Consider the following 25,325-nt stretch of genomic DNA (forward strand, 5'->3'; position numbering starts at 1 on the left):
CTCACATTTTTCAACCTGTGTTTGCAGCCAGTGGGGTCATTGGTAAAGGGGGACATGAATTGCCATCTGCCAATTTACAAACTATAATTACCTCTACCTAAAAAGCTCATCCAGTCAGAATATCATCACTTTGTTCTTGCCTTAGCAATTCACAGTCTTGCCTAAAAACAAGAGCAAATTTTACAGTGCCTAGGAAACGAAAGGAACATGACTGTTTTCTTGCTCCCTCTCAGCTAAAGTCAAGTCTCTGGGATTAAACCTCTACCCAAGGTTTAGTTTTGTTCCCCATTCCAACTACGTAACCAAATCGGCTCCGTCTTACCTACCCGCCGTGAAGAAGACAAAATATCTTCTCTCACCAACCTAAATCAGTGATGCAATCACTTGTCATTGACTATCTACATTTCAGCTGTACATTATCTAAACCCACTCCTTCACCTACATCGCAAATGCCTTTTGAAACTCTCTCTTTCACCTCTTAGCTCTCCATCAAGAGGAAATTAAAACCCACATTTAACTGGACTGAAAACTCTTGTATTCTTTTCTCTTGCTGTCTATTTGTTCTTTCTGGGTTTGTCAATCTACTCTTTCCAGTGAATTGTGTATGTTGCTGCTGTATGTAAAATGTTCACATACCATTTGCAGTGCTGGTGCACTATTTAAAATGCTCAATAAATAAATGAAATATAGAAATACTGTCCTATTTATAACACTACATATCCAAGGTGTTCCAGCTGCTCTAGGAATGTTGGGGGGAAAGTGGTTGGCTGCTTCTTTCTGATAAAATCAATCAACAAAGATAAAGTACAAACAATAAATACAATGATGTTACTAATTGCTGTATGATGGAGAAAAAGAGGCATGTGAATCAATACATAATTGAATGAGGTTCACATATGCATCTGAGGCTATTCATAGGTCTATGAAGCTGGTCCCGGCATAAGAGAGTGGTAAATGGACATATGAGAATTCACTTCAGTATATAATGTTTAAACCAAGGCATTTAAGACATGGTGTGGGTAAGTGAAGCTGAACCTACAAAACCTACAAAACATTGTGGCCAAAATATTGACTACCAAAATATTGTGAAGGTAAGTATGTATGGGGTTAGGGATATAGTTAGATTAGAGTTAACAAGTAAATGTTAAGAGTGTTGTTGCTCATGTTAAGTTTTAAATATTAAGAATAATAATAAAAATACCAAGCAGTTATTTGAAGGAAAAAGTAACATGTTTAATAAAAATTAAAAAGGGTATGAGCAGAAAAAAGTTTATTTTAAGTAAATCATGAGCTGATCAACAATTTAAGATTACTTACTATTAATGTAAAACTCTTTTTTTAACCAATGTGTGTACCATATCAAGTTGATATTTCGTGACAGCCAATGTGTTCTCAGAAAACAAAATTGTGATTGTTTTTCATGGGGATCTGACCTCAAAGAATCTGATCATAATATTTTTTTTCAAAATCTGATTTTGCCACTAGTGTTCTACGAGCAGCAACATAATCTTCGATCGACCCACAGGAAACTTGTTTACTGGCATAGTATTTAAACCTCTCTATAAAAGTATTTGCATTGGACCCATTTCGTGTGAGTAAGTATTTCACAGCATAGTCAAATATGTTAAAATTGGTTACATTTCCTAATGCAGGCAAAAGTCTGAACTTGTAGAGATCTTCATCACCTAAACATTTCTTCGGTACAGAAATCACCCTGTGGGGAATGCACTCATCCCCATCTAACACTTATATACGTTAAGAACATTTCATACCATATGTTCCATTATAACGGTGGTGTACCTGGTGTTGGTAGGAATAAATTGTGGTATTAACATATCAGACATTGTTAACAATAATGATATACACTTCTCAAGAAGATTTCCAATTTTCAATCAGTAGCACAATAAACTAAAACAAAATGGTCACCGTAGTCTGTGAGTGTTACTGGGAATGGGATCGATAATGAGTTGCACAAATGAACAAGTAAAGTGGTCACCATGGTTTCCATGACTATCACAAGAACCTGGCTGCTGGGTAGTAATGGGTAGAAATAAGAACAATAACAAACTGTTATAGCAGTGCTTGATGGATCAAATACTAGATAAAAAGACAATGTTGTTTCACTACGTAAATCTTTCCACAACAGACTCTAGGATCACCTCCAACAGCTGATACAGCTGATTCAGTAAGCAACAATGATGTTGACAGAGCCTATATGAAGGTTCAAGCATTCTTGCCCTAGAGGGGGTAAAGCACTAGAATGCCACAAATACAAAATCAGTTAGTCCAAAATCAGTTAGTCTACCTTGGTTTATCAGTCTGCGTGAGAAGGTACAAGCTTACAAGATTATCAGCCACATTTTTGAGGTCAGGAAGGCAGAATCTGAGAATGGAATGAATCAAATGGTATAACCAGTGACTCTGAAGACATCCTGCATTCTAAAAATTTAATCTCAAAGACTGGCATGTGTCTAGGTTAGGCCTGGTAGGAAATCATGCAATTTTTACACATACACAGTCTTTTTCCTAAAGTTGCCTTCACTTTATCACATCGACTTTTGACACACATTTGCATTTGTGACACTTGGGTTCGTTTCTACGAAACATCAACCTTGCTGCCACAAGGGACTTTGTGAGAAAACTATCACACTGGCATGGCATTAAAAGCAAAGCCCTCACACGTGTGATACAAATGTGTTTGTTATTACTTCGATATGGTGACACGGCTATCTGTGGAATACAAACAATGGTAACCTGATCATATTCTTGGCCCAAGGCAAGGATACCCTTTTATTTCCTAATACAATCAGAAGAGATGCCTCTGCTGACTTCAAGGGGTCCCTGCATGCTAAAGCTATCACCTAGCAGCTGACTGACATCTCCATGAGGGGTGTCCAGTTAGTGAGCAAGACGGGGTCCTACACTCTTACCCACTAGGTAAAGGGGTTAGATCATCGAGAAGTGGGTTTCTTGGCAGACCATATATTCACACCCTAGACACATAGGTTAGGGTTTGCCTCGCATAAGAACACTAGATTGTTATAATACTGTATATGTATGCATATATGTGTATATAAGTTGTCTCGGCAAGTTTGTGGAACTCTTCATTTTATTCACTGTCTTGACACTTATAATAACTTTTGTCTGCTTCTGTCTATCGATCACTGCAGCTCATATCTTCTATACAAGAATCACTAGGGTTCAATAAATATTGAAAAGAAATTCCTCTGTGTATTCTGTGTATTTTTCTCTGAGCGAAAGACAGCATGAGTGATTGATCGAAAGGTTCTAGGTCTGTCACCGCAGTTCCTGAGCGATCAGGGTTGTCATGTTCAGTGGTTGCCAGAACTGTTCGCTCCCTGTCAAAGTTAAGTGGGGTTAATGGTGGCACTGTGAGCTAGCTGGTCCAAGGTACAACTTATCCTGCAGGGGTGCACGGAATCAGTCTGGCACCGTCCTGAGTTTATGTCATCCGCAAACGTGCAGTTTCTACCAATTAGTGGAAACTACAGGCAGGAATCAGTGGCGGCTCCTTGAGAGAGTGCTGCAGGGCGGTGGGGTGGGGTGGGGGAGGGGCAGGTTGGGGTGCAGCAAACTCCGGCTTACGGTCAAACAGAGTTAAGTAAAGAAATAAATATATAAAAAGAATTACATTGCGCGCGCTGCATCGCCGATTGTGATGCTGCGGGCGCAATGTAATTTGTTTTATTTATTTATTTCCTTAACTCTGTTCGGCCGTAAGCTGGAGTTTCCTACCCCCCACTCCCTCGAGGAGCCGCCACTGGCAGGAATGCAAGGAAGCAGCTCAAAAGGATGCCCCCAAAATTCAGTTCCATGATCTTCTTAGACCTATAAAAGTCTTGGGTGCTCTATTGAAAAAGTTCTAGGAGTATCAAAAGTGACATCATACACCTTTTGAATCCTTAAGAAAACTCAGATCTGGCACCTTGTGCACCGTTCTGCTAAAGGACTCTGTAAAGGCTAAGAATCGAAAATTCAGAGAGTATCCAAGAACATTTAAATCCACTACCACCACCTCCATTTCTTCAAGAAAAATGTCCGTTGACTCTGTTCAGAAAACCTTTATCTTACTACACTTCAGCCTGGCAAACAACACTGACACTCTTCTTCACATTTCTCTCAACAATGAAAAAACGTGCTGATGCAAATACTTCACTCTAAGCCCAACCACCCTTATTTACACAGTGCAAAAAAGTGCACTATCTGGAATCCACAGGAGACAAATAAGGCTGTGTTCTAGTTTTCATTCACTATTATTACTTTTTCCATTCTGTCTTCCTTTTTACATTGAAGTTTGTATTATGGTATGCAATAAACGAAGCCCCCCACATTGGCAACCAATCGCTCGTATCTCTAAAATGATCAATTGAAGCTTGTCAGTTGGAACGCTTGTTATATATATTTGTCTCATTTTTCTCCTCTTTTAAGTGTTTGTTTTGCCAATAGCCTCATATTATGGTTAGCAGAGGTTTATTTTGCTCCCTCTGCGCTTTTTCTACAATTCTGAATCTTGTAATGTAAGTTAACAATAACAATGTTCTTTGAATAGAAATTGCTAATTTATTATAAACAACTTAATTAGTATTAACCGCTGTCGTCATTATCCCGCTTGATTTCAAGGTTCCTATTTGACTCTGTCTTGACATGAAAAAGTGTTCTGCCTTCGACAAACATTTGGATTAATGCACTGACCTACTTCCCACCTATCTGAATCATTGATTCGGTACTGGGCACAGTTTACCACTGCTTTTCTTGTCCATATTGTCTGGCTGCAAATAAATACAAATGCAATAAACACAAGTACATCACTTTTAAGGAATATAGCCCTGCCTCCCTGCATCAGTTTGCCATTTATAGTACATCTACTAATATTGTCTCAAAATAGCAACATGGTTTTATGTAATAGTCTTCAATTATCCCCAAATACGTGTTTTACTTTTCAGTATATACTCTTTTGTCCTCAAGTATCAGATTAGCATTTTCTGAAAAAACACTGACTGTCACCAAATGTCAACTTGATTAGGTACAGACATTTGTTAAAAGAAAGAGTTTTACATTAATTGTGCCTGAACTTATTGAGTATCTAGAGCTTCCATACTTTAGATAATAGCCTCTACGTAGAAACAGACAGGTAGCAAAGCATTTGACTGAATGAGAATAACATGCTGATTGGAAACCCACACCAGAACTCCATACTACAGATCTAATTATTGTGAGTGACTAATATTCGAATCATAAAAATTAAACAGAACAAATTACTGTGCCGGGACTAAACCAAGGCTTCACTGTTACTGTCTAGGGACAGATGATTTAAAGGACTTTCGCACGGTTTAAGTCCTCATGTGTGGAGCATCCTCTCCAGCCCGGGTAACCACTAATGACTAGCCACACAGGAGCTTAGTATAACACATCTTTATTCTTCTGCGTATAAAAGCAAACTCAACACTCTAAACCTAAATTCACTTCACAACGCTCTAACGCTTACGTCACAGTTCTACGGAGTCCATCAGGAGCCAAAAGCGTTCCATCATAGCTAACTCACACAATACTACAATGTGGAGGCTTGCTGGCCTTCTGCCAACAGTCTTCACTTGATAAAATGTGTTCTGAAAAGCCACTCAGTACCAGCATATCTCATCAAAAGTATCCCCATGGGTCAACCTAGCTTCTGGGCTTCTTTATCTGACTGTTTGTTGGACTGGGTGGCCATCCTCTAGATACTAGAACTGATTTTAACTGTGTACTGGACACAACCCTTGAACTTACGATGTCCCCACTCCCCCAATCCTCAACCTTATCTGCCTCAAAGGAACTTTGAGCTCAGTTAGAGGGTTAGCATCTGGGCAATGTCTGGCGCATAAAATTTCCACTCCAGTGAGACTACTTCCTCTATTCCCCAGTTCACCTCAACCACTTCAGAATAGATAAGTTTGTTAGCACCCCTGACATTCACGTATGCATTGTGTACATATCCTATTGTGGCAAGATGGCATCGGGCATATCGTATTGTACCAGGATGCCATTGGGGCGACTGTTAACACTGATTGCAGCTTGGCATCTGCAGGCATTGGTATTGAGGACAAGGTATTCCATAATTCCTTACACTATCACATTGATTCCTTTTTTATGAAAAAGAAGGCATCACCTCGTCCACCCTACTAGAGTGGGAAGCCTTTAAAGTTCTCATTCATGATTTCTGCATTAAGTCAGTGGTGAGAGTAAGGAGGGTGTTAGCAAGGAACCATGCCCAACTGGAAATCGCATGCCGATCCCTTGAACAGCAGCTTCCTGCTCACCCGGACAAGACAGCCGAGGTTAAGCCTGCCAGATTCTCTTTCCTCTTTAGCCTAGAGAAACTGCACTGTTTAGACTGTATGCTTACCTAGACAGAACTTATAATGAGAGAGACACAGCAGGCTGACTTTTAACGCATCTGACCAGGTCAGTGATGTTGAGTTCGGTTGCACTCTGTTTGATTCTCCCTTCAGAACAGATACTGGCCATTCAGTAGGCCTTTAATGACGCTTTCTGTACGTACTGCAAGGCCCTGTCTAGGACCTCAACTGCCATCCCATCTTCGGCATTCTACACCTTTCTTGGGCCGCTTTCGTTACCCCACCTAATTCTGACAGTCAGACAGGCACTTGACCTCCCTTATCATTGCAAGAGCTCAGAGCTGTTGTACATGACCTGCTGCGGGGCAAGATGCCCTGGTCCAACAAGTTTTTTTTTATTTTAGAGTTTTATATAGCGCGAACTAGACCCGAGACATCGGGTATCAGAGCACTTTACATGAGAACCAGTTTTGTTACAGAACAACACATTCATTTTTGTTACGCACGGGGAGATTAAGTGATTTGCCCAGAATCACAGGATGTTGAGCGGTGTTGCAGAGACTCTTTTTATTTTTTTTATTTTTTTATTTATTGGGGTTAAAAAAGCATCACAGAAATAAATAACAATAATGAATTTATCCGGACGTAAAAACATGGAATGATCAACAAGCTAGATGAATAAATATTTTCTACAAATTGTACAAAAAGGTGCATAAAAACCTCCGACAATAAGTTGTACAGGGCCTAAGTCAACTTATTCATAGTTCATATAGCGAGACTTAGCTATAACCTAATGATAAAAAGGGGAACAGGTAAAGTGCAAAGATGTTACTCAAGCGCTTAGCTTGGTCTGCCGCCAATTTGTAACCGGGGCCCAGAACCTTCTTCCAAAATCCCGCATTTTTAACCCCTTTCGTTCGTACAGACAAGTTTCAATGTTATGAATTCCAAGAAGCCTACATGGCCACATTTGAAAGGAAGGTGCCACAACGTCCTTCCAACCTGCTGAAATCAAAATCCTGAGCACAGCCACGGACATAAACACTAAAGCTTCTTCCTCTTTCCCCAGATTTAACTTAGAGTCTGTTCCCAAGATCATCAGGGTAGGGGATAGATCGATCTTATGACCTAGCAGCCCCTCCCAAAATTTTTCAATCTCATTCTTTAATGGGGTCAGAAGTCTACAGTTAGAAAACATATGCAATAAATCAGCTTGTCCATCCCCACATCTTGGGCACGTGTCATCTGCTCTAACCACCCATGCGAATAATTTCGCTGGTGTATAATACAGATTAAAAACCGTTTTATAATGCTGAGCTCTTAAATTTGTGGCTCTAAAGATCTTTTTATTCAAGAACAGGGCCAAATCGACATCTGTATCTAGATTTCCCAGTTTTCTAGACCAAGCTACCTCAGTCTTGTTGACATCATCTTGGATCTCTAGGATAAGAATATTATAAAGTATATTGATTTTTTTACAACCACTCGTTAAAGCTTCTAGAAGGGGGCTGTTATCGGGAGGGGGAGGTCTTGGTTTTATAGCCTTCAAGGAACGAGCCAGTTGGACATAAACAAACCAATGATTACTTGGGATTCCGAAACCAATTTGTAAGGTCTCGAAGCTTATAATCCCTTCTCCATCCATTAATTCCCACAATGTCTTGATACTCAGCCCATTCCAAACTTTTAAGGTCCCTTCTGCACCTAACCCTGAAAACAGGCTAGCGTTATAGATATGGATATATGGATTGATTTTGGGGATGTTACACAGGTTTCTACAGGCCTTCCAAACCCTCCAAACACCGTCAATAACCTTATACCTTGCTTTTTTATAAAATCTTCGATCCACCTCACGAAGCAGCAAGCCCATTGCCTTACTACCTAGCAATAACTCAAATATAGAAGGGGGCTGTTGAGCTTCACGGCTTAAGTTATTAAGGGAAGCCGCTGGCATGAAGAGCACCGTCATTTGGGTCAAAAGGCATGTCCAATGATATAATCTTAGATTAGGTAACGCTAATCCACCCCTTTCTCTTGGGAGAGACAAAAGGTTTGTGGAGCGCCTTACCTTCCCAAATTGCCAAATAAATTTAATAAATATAGATTCTAGGTTTGAAATTATTTTCTCATCTAGATATAGTGGTATGGCCCGGAAGAGGTATAATATCTTGGGGAACATCGTCATCTTGACAGCATTTACCCTTCCAATCAAAGAGAGATGTAGCCCGTCCCATCTTCTCAAATCGGTCTCTATTGATTTAATGAGTGGTACATCATTTCCTTCCACTATCTTCTCGATGGTGTTGCAGAGACTCAAACCCGGTTCCACAGCTTCAAGGTCGACGGCTCTAGCCGTAAGGCTACAACCTCTCCCCCATCTGAATTATACACTCTCTTTGCCCCTCAGTTAGTTTCCCGGCTGCTTCAGTTCTACACTGCCTACCTTGAGCAGGATCCCCACTCAGGCACCCTAAATGAAGCAATCATATCTACGATGCTTAAACCCAATAAAGACTAGATGGATGTAACCTCTTGTCGCTACTTAATACAGATTTTAAGATACTTTCTAAATGACCAGCTAATGGATTGTTTGTGAATCTCTCTTTGCTGTTACACTCTGACCAATCCGGTTTTATCCCAGATCACAACACCTCGTACAAACTTAGGAGACTGCAGCAACAGGGAGAACTATGGGGCATAACAACCCATACCACTCTCCTTATATGCTGCTGATGTATTTCCCTAAATGCCTCCACTACATTCGCAGGAGGCCTGATCTACCGTTCTCCGGGGAATGCCACATTGTTTTTGGAATCCTTAGGAGAATCGTTAAGCAACCTTATGCTCAGGTACGCAAACTTCACACTTTTGGGTGACTTTAATTTGCACCTTGACTCACCTACTGAACCTAATGTGGAGAATGTTGTCCACACTATTGAAATGTTTGGCCTTACCCAAAGGATTGGGAAAGCTACTCATCAAGCAGGCCACATCCTTGATGGCGTGTGTTCCAACTTTGCACATCTTAAGACCTCTCAACCTAGTCCTCAAATCCTGTCTGATCATTATTTTATCCCTTTCCAGATTATTCTCCCCTTACTACCCAAACCTGATAAAGGCAAGCGGCTCATGACATCCAGTCGTAATTGGGGGAAAATTGCTAGGAACCCCCTTTTGAGCCAGCTTGCTTTCTCCCACGTCCTTATTCTTACAGGTGAAGTGGAAAAAGACTTTCAATTATTCCACGACTGGATGAATACTGTAGTCTGAGTGTGCAGGGCCTGAGGTTACAAGCAAGGAACTTAAATCTAGAAATAGCAGAAACAAGTTTAACGCCCCGTGGTACACTAAAGCCCTCACTGAAGCCCACTTGCTCTGTAGAAAGAGTGAGCGCAAGTGGAGGAAGGCATATGACCCTATGGCCAAAATATCCTTAATTGAACTTAGGAAATCTTATCATTCTCTCATAAAAAACACCAAGAGGGAACATTTTATAAATAAAATTAATGATGTAAAGCATGGACAAAAAACTATCTTTTCTATAGTGAAATCTTTTACTCACCCAAAAATTCTTCAGCCAGTAATACCCCCTTCTCAGTCCCTCTGTGACCAAATCGCGGACTACTTCGAAGATAAAATAAAATACATTCAGAAGGCTTTTCCGCCTAATCACCCTACAGCTGTGATGGACTCCGGTATACGGGCCGTGGCTCGGCCGCATACGTTAAGGTGCTTCCAACAGCCTCTTTGCTTCAGACACAGGAAGCTATCCTGGCAAGTAAATCAGGATCCCCCGATGACGCCTGCCCCCCACTTATTCTGCATCAAATTGTGGACATCGTCAATCCGATTATAAATGATTTAGTTAATCTATCCATCCAGTTCGGTATTGTGCCCTCTGATTGGAAAAAGGCGTCTGTCATACCTCTTATGAAAAACCTCAAAGTTGAGCACACTTTGCTCTCTAATCTTCGTCCCATTTCACTCTTACCGGTTCTTGGTAAAATAACGGACATAAGGTCCATCAGGATTTGTCTAACTACGTCGAAACGCATAATATCCTTCACCCCCAACAATCTGGGTATCGCGCAGGGCACTCCACTGAGACTGCCCTGATCGAACTGACTGATACCATTAGATTCATCCAAGATGAAGGCAAAAATGCTGTCTTGATTCTTTTAGACCTCTCGGCAGCATTCAATACTATCTCACACCCAATTCTCCTTGAAAGACTAAAGGCGTGTGGGATAGCGTGTACCGCCCACAACTGAATTAAGTCATGTCTTTCTGACCGGAAGCAAACAATCTCACTTGGTCCGTTCACCTCTCCTGCAAAAGATATTACGGTGGGCGTTCCTCAAGGCGCATCTTTAAGTCCTCTTTTGTTCAATATATACATAGCCCCTTTGATAACATTAATTTCCTCCTATGATATAAAAGTAACATCCTATGCTGACGACACTCAATTGGTTGTGGCACTGGATAAAAACTCATCATTGGCTGAACAAAATTTCAAATCAAAACTGCCTATCCAATGTTTTCATCTGGATGAATGAGAATCATTTAAAGTGTAACCCAACAAAAACTGAAACCCTCCCTATGGGTAAAAAACACCAAATTCCTACCACAGGATTGGTGGCCGACGGGCTCATTGCCCCTCCCCCCCGGAAACTGTAGAAACAGCGAAAAACCTGGGTGTCAAATTTGACTCGGCTTTGGCCTTTGATTCGCACGCACGAGCCACTGCTGGGACCTGCTTTGGCATTATTAAATCCTTACAAAAGTTTTTTGATTTCCTCCCAGTAGAATCCAGAAAGTCAGTGGCGGTGGCTCTGATTCTGTCTCGCCTAGACTACTGTAATGGCCTACTGGCGGGTGCAAAGAAGACCACCTTGAAGAAACTTCTGAGTGCCCAACATGCTGCAGCCCGCCTAGTTTTGAGATTACCGCGCATATCCTCAGCATCGGCTGCTCTCACGAGCCTGCATTGGCTTCCTCTCCACAAGAGGATTCTTTTTAAAATCCTTCTTACCGCCTTTAGAGCCCTTAATAAGGTGGGACCTAGGTACCTCTTGTATAGTCTCTCTACATATTCCCCTAAAAGATCACTTCGCTCCGCAGGCACTAATTTACCTAACATTCCAAAATTCAAATATCAAACCAAGGGAGGGAAATCTCTCACGGTGCTGGCCTCTAAGGTCTGGAATACCCTCCCGGTAGATATCAGACTCCATACCATGGAAAGTAACTTCCACAAGGCACTGAAAACATGGATTTTTAAAGCAACGGACTCAGTGGTTTGGGCTGCAATCTAACTCTCTCCAGCTTTTTTTTCGCTGCACATCAGCGGCAGGATGCTCCTTTCAGGAGCGACAGTACGCGCTTTATACATACCACATTACATTACATATATATCTCTATGTTAGGGACGACCAATCGGATCTGATCCCTACAGCTCTCCTCCTGGCTGAATTTGTGGCGATCTCTAGTCTTAATTTCAAATGATCCAAATCCTGTATATTCCCCCCTCGGTGCAGGTTATATAATTTCACCTCCACTTCAGTTAGATCCTCAGCTTTAATGAGCAATGGTAACATTCAAGTATCTTGGGATCAATGTGTATCACTCACTGGTGGACCTCCAAGATGGTAACCTCGGGAGAGAGCTTTGGTCAATAAGGGCCCAATTCTTCTTTTGGTCGACACTAGCCCTGTTGGTTTTGGTTTAGATAGCATTCATCAAGATGATAGTGCTACCATGACTGCTGTATTTTTTTCATCAACTTCCCTTTGTCACTGCCCTGGTCCATCTTCAGAGAATTAGATATGGAGTTGGGTGATTTTCTTTGGAACAAGGGACCCTGGAGGGTTGCATTGTCTATCTTTGACTCCCTGTGGAGGCTGCTGGCCTGGGACTCCTAGACTTTGAACAGTATTACCTAGCAGCACAATTCCAGTGGCCTGCTTGGTGGCTGACGGGTCACTGCCTTTTTGAGATGGGAATTTCGGCGAGTGTTCAAAATTGGGTCTCGAGTCAGGGCCGGACAGGCTACCTCTAAGGTCTGGAATACCCTCCCGGTAGATATCAGACTCCATACCATGGAAAGTAACTTCCGCAAGGCACTGAAAACATGGATTTTTAAAGCAACGGACTCAGTGGTCTGGGCTGCAATCTAACTCTCTCCAGCTTTTTTTTCGTTGCACATCAGCGGCAGGATGCTCCTTTCGGAGCGACAGTACGTGCTTTATAAATACCACATTACATTACATATATTTCTCTATGTTAGGGACGACCAATCGGATCTGATCCCTACAGCTCTCCTCCTGGCTGAATTTGTGGTGATCTCTAGTCTTAATTTCAAATGATCCAAATCCTGTATATTCCCCCCTCGGTGCAGGTTATATAATTTCACCTCCACTTCAGTTAGATCCTCAGCTTTAATGAGCAATGGTAACATTCAAGTATTTTGGGATCAATGTGTATCACTCACTGGTGGACCTCCAAGATGGTAACCTGGGGAGAGAGCTTTGGTCACTAAGGGCCCAATTCTTCTTTTGGTCGACACTAGCCCTGTTGGTTTGGGTTTAGATAGCATTCATCAAGATGATAGTGCTACCATGACTGCTGTATTTTTTCATCAGCTTCCCTTTGTCACTCCCCTTGTCTATCTTCAGAGAATTAGATATGGAGTTGGGTGATTTTCTTTGGAACAAGGGACCCTGGAGGGTTGCATTGTCTATCTTTGACTCCCTGTGGAGGCTGCTGGCCTGGGACTCCTAGACTTTGAACAGTATTACCTAGCAGCACAATTCCAGTGCCCTGCTTGGTGGCTGACAGGTCACTCCCTTTTTGAGAGGGGAATTTTGGCGAGTGTTCGAAATTGGGTCTCCAGTCAGGGCCGAACAGGCTACCGGGTAGTTCTTGCTGGGCTGGCAGGGTGTGGTCCAGGTTCACTGCTGAGGGGCTGATTTTGTTGCTGGGGAGCTGCCGGTGCTTCGAAATAAACAATGCAAAACCAATAGCTTTAAAGCAAACTTTTTTAAACATTTGTTTTGCATTGTTTATTAAGGAAAACCCGGTAGCCAGTCCGGCCCTGTCTCCAGTTGGCAGAGGTATGAACCCTATCCAAGTAGGGACCACAATCCAAGTCAGAGTAAGCTAGATACACACTAAAAGATAACCTGTGCTCACCCTCTTGTAGCATGGCACAGAGCAGTCAGGCTTATCAAAAGAGGCAATGTGTCAGCCGCTGCAGGTAAGAGCGGTGGGGTCGGCTGGGGGGGATTTCGAGAGACGACCACAAGGGAAAATTAAATAAATAATAAATTTTCCCTCCGGGTCGCCTCTCGAAATCCCCCAGCCGCCCCCCGCGCTCTTACCTGCAGCAGCTGCGGCTGCATTGTGTAAAATATTTGTGCAAAACACACCTACAGTAACACAATAAAAACACCACAAAAATACTCCACACAGGTCTAAAATTAATTGAAAATAATGTTATGACTAAAACAAGAACAAAACAACAAAAATCCAATATGTAGAACCGGAGGTCTGATTTTTTAAAGATTAAATTAAAAAGTAGTGCTTAGAAGTCAATAGCACTTAGGGGTTAATTGAGGTTGCGCTGGATGGGGCAAATCCAAAGTTCAGGCCGCCAGCAATGGAGGGCAGGCCGGCTACAGGGCTCACACAGGTCCCACTGAGAAAGTATCTTCGATGGACCAAGCGTCGACATCAATGACTCGATGTGAGGAGTCCAAGGGGAGCTGTGTCGCCGTCGATCCCGTGAATGGAGTCGAAGTGTCAGTTCTGATCCACGTAGTCGATGAAGACATCGGCGTCGAACCCCTTTACAATGCAGGCGCTGCCTCGTCGTTGAGCCGCGCTGTTTGTCGTCGAGCCGCGCACTCCATGGAAGCAATGTTGTTGATCGGCTTCCTGCATTAGCACGAAAGGGCAATGTGTCAGTTCCAAACAGTGCAAAGTTTACACTGCGTCAATTTTGATGGTTCTGGACAGCAGAAATCACCATTCAAGGGCCCAGGACTGGACTGGCACAACTTGGCAGGGCAGGATCACAGATGGCAGAGTCCAGGTGCTGCTGCAGGGTTGAAGGAAGTCTTTGATGGTCTGAGACTTCAGAACTCGGGCAAGCTAGAGAGCCCTTCGTTTGTCACTCTGGATTCAGGCGAGATAGGTCCATTCCTTATCCTCAGCAGAGCAGAGATCAGCAGGAAAGCAGGCCAGCTCCACAAAGCAGTTCTCTCAGAGCAGCAGTCAGACAGAGTGGTTATCCTTGTAGCACAGCAGTCCTTACTTACGGCAGTTCTTCACAGGTCCATTAGTGTACTGTCTTGATATGGTCGGAGACCCAGTACTTATACCCAAATGTGCCTTTGGGGTAACTTCAAAGTAAGCCTCTGATGTGCACAGGTCCCCTTCATCCGAGCCCTATCTGCCAGGCTTTCAGTAAGGGTTAATCAGCCCTTTGACTGGGACACAGGACACTGCCTTTTCAGGTGTGTCAGCTCCCTCTCCCTCTTCCTCCCCAGGAAGAGCCACCAGAATGTAGATGAATGCAGATGAGTTTTCTGTCACAACCAAGACCTACTGCTTTTGGAGCTGTCCAGAGTGAATGCAAGGAGTGTAGCTTTCACCCATCCCAGATGTTTATTTGGGACAGGCTGCAAGGCACACATAGAAATAAGATCAGAGAAATATCCACTTTCGAAAAGTAGCATTTCTAAAACAGTAATATTAAATCCAACTTTCCAGTGAAAAGGATGTATCATTACCATTCCAAAGATATGAAACATGATGCAGCTACTCTTTTCTAATCGGGAATTACAGCATTAAAGATTTTAAGGAATTCTCAATGCTCGCCTATGAGAGGAGCAGGCCTCACAGTAGTGAAAAATTAATTGAGCTGTTTGTCATTACTAGGACATGTAAAACTTAAAAATACATGTACTACCTTACACAGCACCCTGCCCTTAGGGCTACATAGGGCCTAAGTTAGGGGTGATCTATGTGTAATAAAAGGGATTTAAGGCTTGGCAAGTGGTTTTAAATGCCAAGTCGAAGTGGCAGCAAACCTCACACACAGGCCTTGCAATGGCAGGCATGAGACAGGTTTGAAAGCCTACTTGTGTGGGTAGCACAACCAGTGCTGCAGGCCCACAAGTACCATTTAGATTACAGGCCCTGCTTATATGGTATACCACTTTACAAGGGACTTATAGGTAAATCAAATATGCCAATCATGTATACACACCAATGTCATCATGTTTAGGGGAGTAGCACATGCACTTTAGCACTGGTCAGCAGTGGTAAAGTGCTCAGAGTCCTAAGGACAACAAAAAGATATAGCAAAAAGAGGAGGTTAGACCTGTTAGATGACTGGTCTAACAGCGAGAGACCAAGACAAGAGGCAGTTGAACTCCATGGTGCTGCCTTAAAATCCCCTTACTCTGTTGCCCCTACCACTGGTATCCACTGTTCTGCACTGTGTTAGGCACTCACAAGCACTTCACAGGCATAGATGTACCTATTCCCCTACGATCCCTCCTTCTGAGCTACCGGCCACTGCTAACAATATTCCTCGTACACATCTGGAATTGTGGGGCAAGCAGGTGATAATTATCAGCGCAGATCTATTCTCAGCTGACATTCTGCGAACATATGAGGCCCTTGAGGCTCAGTTTAACATCCCACCCGGTCACTTCCTCATTTTCGCACAGATTAGATGATCACTGAGAATCCTGTTTCAGGTCCACGACTCGGAACCCTTTGCCAATGCGGTGACTCAAGCGTTGTATACTTTAGGGGATAGTACTTACCTAGTTCAATGGCTTTATAAAGCGCATCTCCAGAATTTGGATCAAGCCAGGAGTTCCCTACAGGAGAAGCAGGAATGTGGCTTAGGTCCCCATTGCATGATTCACAATGGGCAACAGATTCTATCATATCCCCATAGAGTATCCCATAATTTGCACTTTAAGTACATCCAGTTCAACATTCCTAATAGAGAGTATCTCATCCATATCGCATCTCTAACAGTTATAAGGGGACATCATCGATTTGCTCTCTGTCGATCTTCGAATGCAGCTCTACCTCATATCCTATGCTTATTCTGGTCATTGACCAGCTACTGGGCAAAGATTATCCAGCTGCTCCACCGGGTCACTGGCTGCCGATTAAATAGTTCTCTGGAAGAGTTGACACTATGACTTATCCCTGCCCTGACTTATGCAGAGCCTTGACTAAATTTTAAACCTGACCCTATTATTAGCTGAATCACACATTACAGTGCAATGGAAGAACCCTACTTCGCCGACGGCACGAGCCTGGGTTGAAGTGTCACTCCCCTAGCTGTTGTCTGAGAACGGTAATTTACATAGGGAAGAAAGGGAGAGCTTATGTAAAAATCCCATCGCTCAGGACTGGAACTCCATGGTTAAAGCATTTACGCAAAGCATCAAAGATGATACATAACCCCTGTAAAAACTCCTCCTGACAAGCATCAAGGCACTGGTTCTTTTCATTTTTATTATTTTACTTCCAGGTAAGGCTCCCTATAGTTAATTCCCTTGGCCAAGTCAGTGACACCGGCAACTTACTTATTTTTTATGAAACTGCCCATCAATACTGGCAGCTGTGGACAGGGACAGGTGAGGAATAAGGAAGTGGCATGGGGGGTGTGAGTTCATCCGGGATTAGGAGGGGGGGCTTCAGTGTTTTGTGCTGCAGGAGCGATGGAAACCTTACACAGAAAAAAGACAAGGTCAACACACTAGTTTCAATTGTATCTTTATTTTATTTGGATACTGTATCGATATTGTTCAAATGCTATACTTATCCGAATACTGTCAATAAAAGAAAACACTTTTAAACGTTCCCCAATGCCTTGTCCAAACTCAGAGGTGCCTTCTTTAATAACACATGAAGTATGTCACCAACATCCACAATACTGTTGTTAACTGCGCATTAAAAGTTTTCGAAGGGCCTGATGAACAAAGTCTTTCCATTTTTTGTAACTCTTCATCAAGTCAAAACGTCTTGTAATCACAAAGACTTGGCTGATTGATATGATGGCACCAAAAATGCCTGACTTCACACCCGCTGCAACAACTTGCTTTCCAATACCCAAGCGAATGGTAACAAGGTTGGTGACAAAAGAACCAGAGAGACCATAATGCATATCAACAACTATTCGTAAAATGCATTACTTGTCCCATTTCCATGTTATGCGATTTGTCGTTATCACACACCAAAGAAATGCATCAAATCATTTCCAGCCAATGTCAAGGACATGGCTCAAATGATAATGCAAACCTTAGATCACTCCTTTCTCTTGGGCGACTTCCACATGTTTGTAGACAATCCTTGTAATGCCAATGAAAAAGAACTAGTGGTTGATATAGATAGACCCCTTTGGGTTTACACAACTGGTTCACTACTCGTGATGAAGGACACAGCCTCTGCCTACTCTTCTTGTTACCTCTATACCACATAATCACTGAGTATCAACCTCTGTCTTGATCAAAGCATGCTCCCATCCACTTCACTACGACAGAGAAGCATACCTCAAATTCAATCACCCTGCCCCTAAACAATCCTTTTACATTTATACCATTTGAGAGGACAATTTACTCCACATATTTCCTGATTCCAACTGGGGAACCAGAAAGTTCTTAACCTATATACATTCAGTTATGATCATTGATCTTAATGTGTTTGTTCACTCTTCCACGTGAAAATCTAAGCCCCAGAAATCTTTCATTACCAAGCAGTACTCAGAAGAGCTACACCTTCGGAAACATACGTGAAAATCCCTCCAAAGTATTTCTAAATTTGAGGATGCCATAGTACCCTTGGGAGGACACAAAGACATATCTTTAACACCAAATTCCAGTGGCTTAGTCAATATGGGAACAGACCACACAACTGCATAAAGAGCTTGTGTTTTCTGTATATCAGGCACTGGATAAGGATTACTAGGCAGAATGTAGTCTGCTCTACTCTGCACTATAACACAACAATACTACACATCCCTTGGTGCTTAGCAGTCACATGCCATAAGCTATTTGCCTAATAAGCATTTTTACTGAGAAGAGCTTTATAAGAAATACAATAAGGAACCAGTTACAGAGTATGAATAGATTCCAAAGTCCGCCATATATAGCTTATGTGCTCAGAATCAGATAGAACTGATGGTTTACATGATCATGCATAGGAAGGTCTAAAAAATAAGTGTTTTAGGACTACATAAGCACCTAACTTTAATAAGCTGGTGTATGGGTTTGATGTGCTCATCTGTTTTGACCCCTCTGTTGTAAAGGCTGCTTTGGAGAGTAGGAGACAATATGAAGTGACACTACTCTCAATAATAAAATATATATAATAGGGTGCTGATCTTTTTGTTATGCCTGTAGGTTTGGTAACGGTCGTAGTGGCATATACTGGCATTGTCTTCTGTGGAGGAGAGGCAGCGAGTCAAAGATCAACAAGAGAGTACCTTACATTTTCAGATGAAGCCTTACTCCTCTGTGCTTTGCATTCAGTGATGTACATTATTACTTTCCCTACTCAAGCTTGGATCCACACAAACAAAGCTCCTGTGCTGCAAAAACGGATAATCAGCCATCAACTTCTACGGATTCACTGAATGCACGAGATCAAGATTTGAAACCTGCATCTCTGACTTACTTAACAAAACGTTGCTAATTTATTCCAGTGAGTTCAAATTAAGTAAAACTATAAAACACATGTCCATATATGAATTTCACATGCATGTGTGGTTGCTTGAACGTGTGTCTTAGACAGACTACAGGGGCTGTCCAACTACCCTGAACCAGGGACAGTAAATTATTGCACCTAACAAAGGGTTCAGGTGAGCAAGGGATTACACTTAACATTTAGACACTAAACATTAGGGTTAAGCACTGAATGAGGAAAGGAAAAAGGGAAGAAGCCTGTATATACTTTGACAAATTTACAAAAACAATTATGATTTATTCATATACACATATGTCATAAAAAATTACAGAAGGGACAATAACGCTCAAAAAAAGAGTTGGCAAAACAAAGACATACAATCTACATGCCAAACTAGTGGCTAACAGACAAGCATTATCATTACAAGAAAGGAACAACATAGACAAAATAATGTGTCCTTTGTAAATTATGGCCACAGAATGCGTCGACGGCGTTTCAACCGCATAAAAACTGCGCGGTCATCTTCAGGACAAGAATTAGTTGAGCGTAGACTTTCTAGTCAAATGGACGGTCAATCGTGAGGGAATTCGGTAACTTGCAAAAAATTCCAACCTTAGACAATTGTAAGTAAGGCACTCCAATAGTTGGTGTCCAGATCAATCAATGCTTCTTAGATATAACTCCAATTGCAGGAACTTAAGTAATCCCTGTCGGTCTGCTCAATCAATCAGCAGCCGAACCCGCAGGCGACCCCAAAACCGCTCTGCTGCTCCAATCAAAGCAGCTGACAAAGTGTGTCTTGGCACATATGTGGTTGTGTGTTTGTGTGGTTGCTTTTGCATGTAGTTATCTTTGGGTCTGGGGGTTTGTGTGTGTTCCGCTGTGTGTCTAAGTATCTGTCTGTGCTGGCCTAACCATCTGTTTACTTATAGGAAGGACTTCGATACTTTCTATTAGTCTTTAGCCTAATGTGTGACACTATCAAAGCAACACAAATCAGTCTTTTTGATTCACACACAACAATATTTGAAAGTCTCTCCTGTTCCACACACCCAGCACTTCAAACACTAGCTACACCTAATCCAGACCTGTATGTCCAGCGCCAACTTGAATATTATCCCACCAGAACTCCTGCTATTTTACATAATCAACAAACCACAACTACTACAAACCTGGCAGAACAACATGAACCTGAACGGATTCAAACTCTATTTGCAAATTCACCCTGAACACCAATCACACCCTAAACTAAAGGAACACATCACCAACAATATCATGATGGACAAGTACCTGCTGTCTCTACTCAAGATGGAGAAACCATTCCGCCCAGAAAGAGACATCAGAACTGCCATTCAAGCCCTCATACTCTCATATCTGGTGGTGGCATTGTACTTCCCCATTGCATTCCATAGTTCACACTGGCCCTACCTCCTTAAGAGCTACCTAGAAGCAACATGCCTCATTAAGGTCCTGAAGCCGACTGACCACGTCTCGCACCCTGGTGGCACTCCATTGGCTACCCTTGCCAGCCACACCATCTTCAAAACCATCCTGTACAAAGCCATCACAATAACCACTCTTATCTATCTGGCTGACAAGCTCACCATCTCTGATGGCTCTTGGCTCACCCGCAGCCTAGGCACAGTCAGACTGGAGACAGAAAAGTGCCAAAAAAAATGGCAATAGGCCTTCATGATCTATGCCACTAGTGAAACAACCTCCTATATCCATAAAGCTTACCTCAACCGTGCTCCAATTTAGGAAAGTGCTGAAGACTGAGCTATTTAACGAACACTACACAATAATGCAGTAATAGTCCACAAACCACCTACTCCTTGTATCACACATTCATTGTGACTTGGCCTTTGATCATGTACAGCACTCTGCTGCATGTGTGCTTGCTTTAAGCTATATAAATACCACATCCTTACACACATATCACTAATGTAAATCAAAGTAGTAGCAAAACATAAAATAAAAAAGTACACTTTATTCAGAAAAAAATTGTTACCTCACATTCAATAAATAGGTAAATGAAAACTGTCCATGGCCATAAGATAAAACTCGAACATAAACTCGCCAAGCCAATTGCTCGGAGGTTGGCTGCAGAGTTCGGCTTGTGTTTTTTACAACATTATTTTTGGAGATGCTGGCCCCTTGAAAATGTTTTTAAAAACATTGCAGAATAACAAAAACATTTTTCGGGTCTCAAAAAGCACACATTGGCACAGAAGTCCTTGACAATCAATCAAGAGAATTATTTTGTGTGTGGATGTGCTCCTTGTGAAAGGCCAAAATGGTGTCACTCACAGTGAAGTTAACCAATGGCTAAAGTGCTCTATGCTGAAGTAGGGTAGAGAAATATGTGAATGACACAACAGATCAATGAATAAAGAGGGCTTGCTGAAAGCCACTATTCTATAGATAGATATATATTGGCTTTGTGTGTGTACGTGCGTGTGAATGTGTGCTTGTGCGTGTGTGAAAGTGCTTAATTTGAGCCAGTGGTTTCTGGTGCTTGGCACTTAAATGCCTGCACCGGCTCTTATGCCATTCTTATAGCTCTGAGGGCCTGGAATAGTATGATTTGTCACAGTTGTTAGAATGTGATGGTTAGTGATTGTGATGGTATTGTCATTGGCAACACTGGAGGAGAAAATGGATGGTGCGAGCTGCAGTGTCCTCCTGACAAGGACACTGACACTTATATTTTTTTCAAATAAAGGACTAGTGTGTGTGTGTGTGTGTGTGTATATATATATTTATATATAATAATTTTCATAAAATGAAAGGGTCATGACCAATGCCAAAATTAAAAGGCATCCGATGACATTAGATGAGGCACACAGATTTCATTGTACCCGAAAACAAACATTACTTTGTCCCTTTTATCATCTCCTACTTTACTCTCCTGTGCTGATTTAAGTCATATTACATTTTTAAAAATGCCTTTTTCTATGTTTAGAAAGGTCAACAAACGTCTTGATTTAGCTTCAGCAAATATTTTATCATAGCTTTGACATAAACAAATAATACCCTCCTTGCACAAGCACATACAGGTTTGGGTCACGTGACAGTCCCAGCAGGGTGGTGCCCTGCTGCTATTTTTTATCAAGGTGAACAATTGAGCAAACTGAAATAGCAGAGCAAAATAGGCGGGTTCTCTCTTCAGATGGTATTTCAATACTGCACCCGTGCCCACAGTGGCATAGCGAGGGTGCCAGGGGGGGTCTAATGCAAGCAAGGAAATTGCACCTCAACCCCTGTTTTGGTTGAACACAAGTCACAAATTGGAATGAGGTGGGTCCATCAAAGCCTAAGACCCCGGTGCCACTGCACTTGCTTCACTGTTAGCCGCGCCCTTGTATGCCCAGATGCACTGTGTGAATCCAGTCACCACCAGACAGTCTGATGATCGCCCCTTCTCAAGTACAAGGCTGCAAGGAGGGGCGGAGGCGGCTGACTAGCAAGTCTACATTTGTGTATCTTTCACACGTTCCCGAATGCTACCTGGGGTTATCATTTGCATGTATTTGGAGTTACGTCGCCCTAATGCTCTTGCCAGTGAGACTCTGAGACTAGATTTTCCACCATGACAACAAAGGCAAACAACCTGCCTACTGCAGTCCTCGGGGCTTTGTTTTCCTCGTCGTCCTAATGAAGTGAGAAACCCCCTTGGACACTCCCCTGGGGCTCCCGGCGCCTCGTGCCCGCTCTTCAAATCTACTTCAGCGCACGGACTCTTTTCTCTTGTCCTGGAGCATTGCGTTTTTGACGCTGACAGCGTTAACTCTATTTAATAATGTGACGCGAATGCGTCCCTTCAGACCCAAAGGAGGACGTGTGGGGGTTAACGCAGGTGTGACGAAACAGGCGTGGCAGCACGCGGCTCGAGTTTATTTCTTATACTCCATGCCTTCCATCAACATAATGTCAAAATAATGACCCTAACAGCAATAATATCATTTATTATTATTATTGGTGCTATTCTTGTTATTATTATCACTAATAATTTTAACACAATGTTAATACCGTCAGATATTATTATTAACGCTAATAATAATAATAATGATATTAATAACTCGATTTCTATGGTGGTGACGATGATTATTATTATTTTTAGTAGTAGCAGTCTTATTATTATTACCCCGGATGTGATGTGGGGATTGGTTCAGCCAATCACATCTGAAAATGCTGCCAATAAACTGCTGTTGCTTGCCCGCATTCCGGGTTCAGTGGAAGTGTGAAGCAGGAACATACAGACGCCTCATCTGTGTGTGTGGCCTCCTTTTTGGGAGAAATTAAGGGGACATCTGCCACGTCTTATTGCCCACTAACTGCCGGGCATTAACAGCTGGTGGAAGCCTTTCCCGTGATCATGCACCTGTGACTCCAGTTCAGTGGCAGGCACATGAAACAGGCAGAGGCAGTGGGTGTGGTTTTTTCCCTGTGTTAGATGACAGTAGGAGCACATGTGATAATAACTTTAATACTCACATGCCCCTGGACACGAACACCTGTTTATTGCGTTGTTTTTCCATTGTATGCCCTCGTTTTGGGCTCGGGACCCTAACTGCATGGTGGGGCTAATAAGAGCAGAGGGCGATACAGCTTAATTATGAATGTAATTATGAATATTAATGAATACTGTAGAACATCTGATAGGGAATGAGTGACAGCAACGTGGCCAGGACTCTTTCACAAAGTCCATGACCATGATTAAGACTTCTCAATAATAATAACAATAAAGTAACAACAATAATTAAGAAAGAAAGAATCGCTACGATAGGCTGTCCCAGCATTGTTGCAGGAGCTTATCTCGGCCGCCATTATTAGAAACAGACTTAATAATAATGATGATAATAATAATAAAGATAATAATCCTAGTAGTAGTATCATTATTTATTATTTGAACAGCTGTGGTAAGTATCACGTGTGGGCAGCCCTGCTGCTTATATTATGCATTCCTGCTCATATAGTATATTTAATATCATTATTATTACTACTATTATTAAAGAACAGCATCATCGGTTAACGCCCCCCCCCCCCCCCCGCTTGCAAAAGACACGTCTATAATAAATAAAAAACAGTAAACCTTATTATTAGGAGCATTCTGTGCGCCTCACATTTAGTTACAAGACAGCACAACATCGGTAACATCTGGAGTGTATAGAATTGGATGAAATATCACCCCACTGTGTTTGTATTGAAAGTATTATTGTATTACTAAGAAAAAAGCCAGATGTTACACAGCACATGGATTGTAGCAGCACTGGTTATTTCTATTTTGACCCCCTACCCCACCCCACTCCAAGACAGACCCCCATATTCATAATAATAATAATAATAATAATGTGTTCGTATTGTTATTGTTATTATTTGTAACAATTAACACATGTGCTGCAGCACATGTGACCTGCCATGGTGCCGTGGTTCTGCACGCCAGATATCAGACCCGCCGGGAGCCCGCTGCTGCTGCCCAGGCCGCCTGCCCCGCCGGAGGCTTGCGGGCCGATGCCCATCCTGAAATTGGAAACACCGACAGCAGCCTTAAATAATAATAGACCCAGCCAATGACCTCGAGATAACCCTTGCAATCAGCAGACCCACTGCAAAATGATACGCCAGGGAGACACGGTGCAGGTGTACACAGAGCAGCCAGGCAATGAGAAATTAGCACAAAAGGAGAAGCAAACAGCACGTACCAAGGTAGCGCAGCAGTGCAGCACAGCCCTCACCAGCAGCTCATGTCCCCAGCATCGCGTGCCGCCCTGCTTTCATCCGCACATCAGCGTCCCCTGCATCCTGTGATGCCTCGCAGGGACCAAGATGCTGTCTCCAACCAGGCTTCGGCGTTGCTCTGCGAGGATTCCCAATCTCCCGTAGAAAAGAGCTTCACTTACAAAACGACGTAAATCGGACACACAAGTGAATCCTTTGAGAAAAAAAAAATACAACAAAATAAAATGTGCGTTAGACCGTTATCGAACAGGTGAACCTCGATCTGTCTCTTTCCTCCTTCCACTCGTATCCCGGCTCGCTCCGCCCCCACCCCACAACAGACAGTCAGACACTCTCATCCACAGAGATTGCAAAGGCTGGCTATAGGCTTAAAGGCACATCATTGTTATCAAAATGAATGCAAACTCATACAAGTGCATTTATGAAATTTACTCACCAAACTCAGTGGGTGGGTGGGGGATTAGTGGGCGGGGTAGGAGTTCAGAGGCAGGACTATGGATCACTGGGCAGGTT

The 25,325-nt window shown here is 42.5% G+C and overlaps 1 protein-coding gene across 3 annotated transcripts in view; it reads right to left on the reverse strand.

The window, feature by feature from the left end:
- ARMH4 (armadillo like helical domain containing 4) overlaps nucleotides 1-25,066 on the reverse strand; it is a 607,261-nt gene extending 582,195 nt beyond the window's left edge. Inside the window, exon 1 of one of the 3 annotated variants that reach the window (XM_078660370.1) lies at nucleotides 24,809-25,066. In XM_078660370.1, coding sequence (XP_078516496.1) covers nucleotides 24,809-24,819 — 11 coding nt within the window. In that variant the 5' untranslated portion in view covers nucleotides 24,820-25,066. Of the gene's footprint in view, nucleotides 1-24,775 lie in introns of all 3 variants that reach the window. The other 2 variants (XM_078660369.1, XM_078660371.1) reach the window with 2 other exon arrangements.
- Nucleotides 25,067-25,325: the final 259 nt, after the last annotated feature.

This window comes from Lissotriton helveticus, chromosome 9, assembly GCF_964261635.1.
Source record: "Lissotriton helveticus chromosome 9, aLisHel1.1, whole genome shotgun sequence".
Lineage (NCBI taxonomy): Eukaryota > Metazoa > Chordata > Amphibia > Caudata > Salamandridae > Lissotriton > Lissotriton helveticus.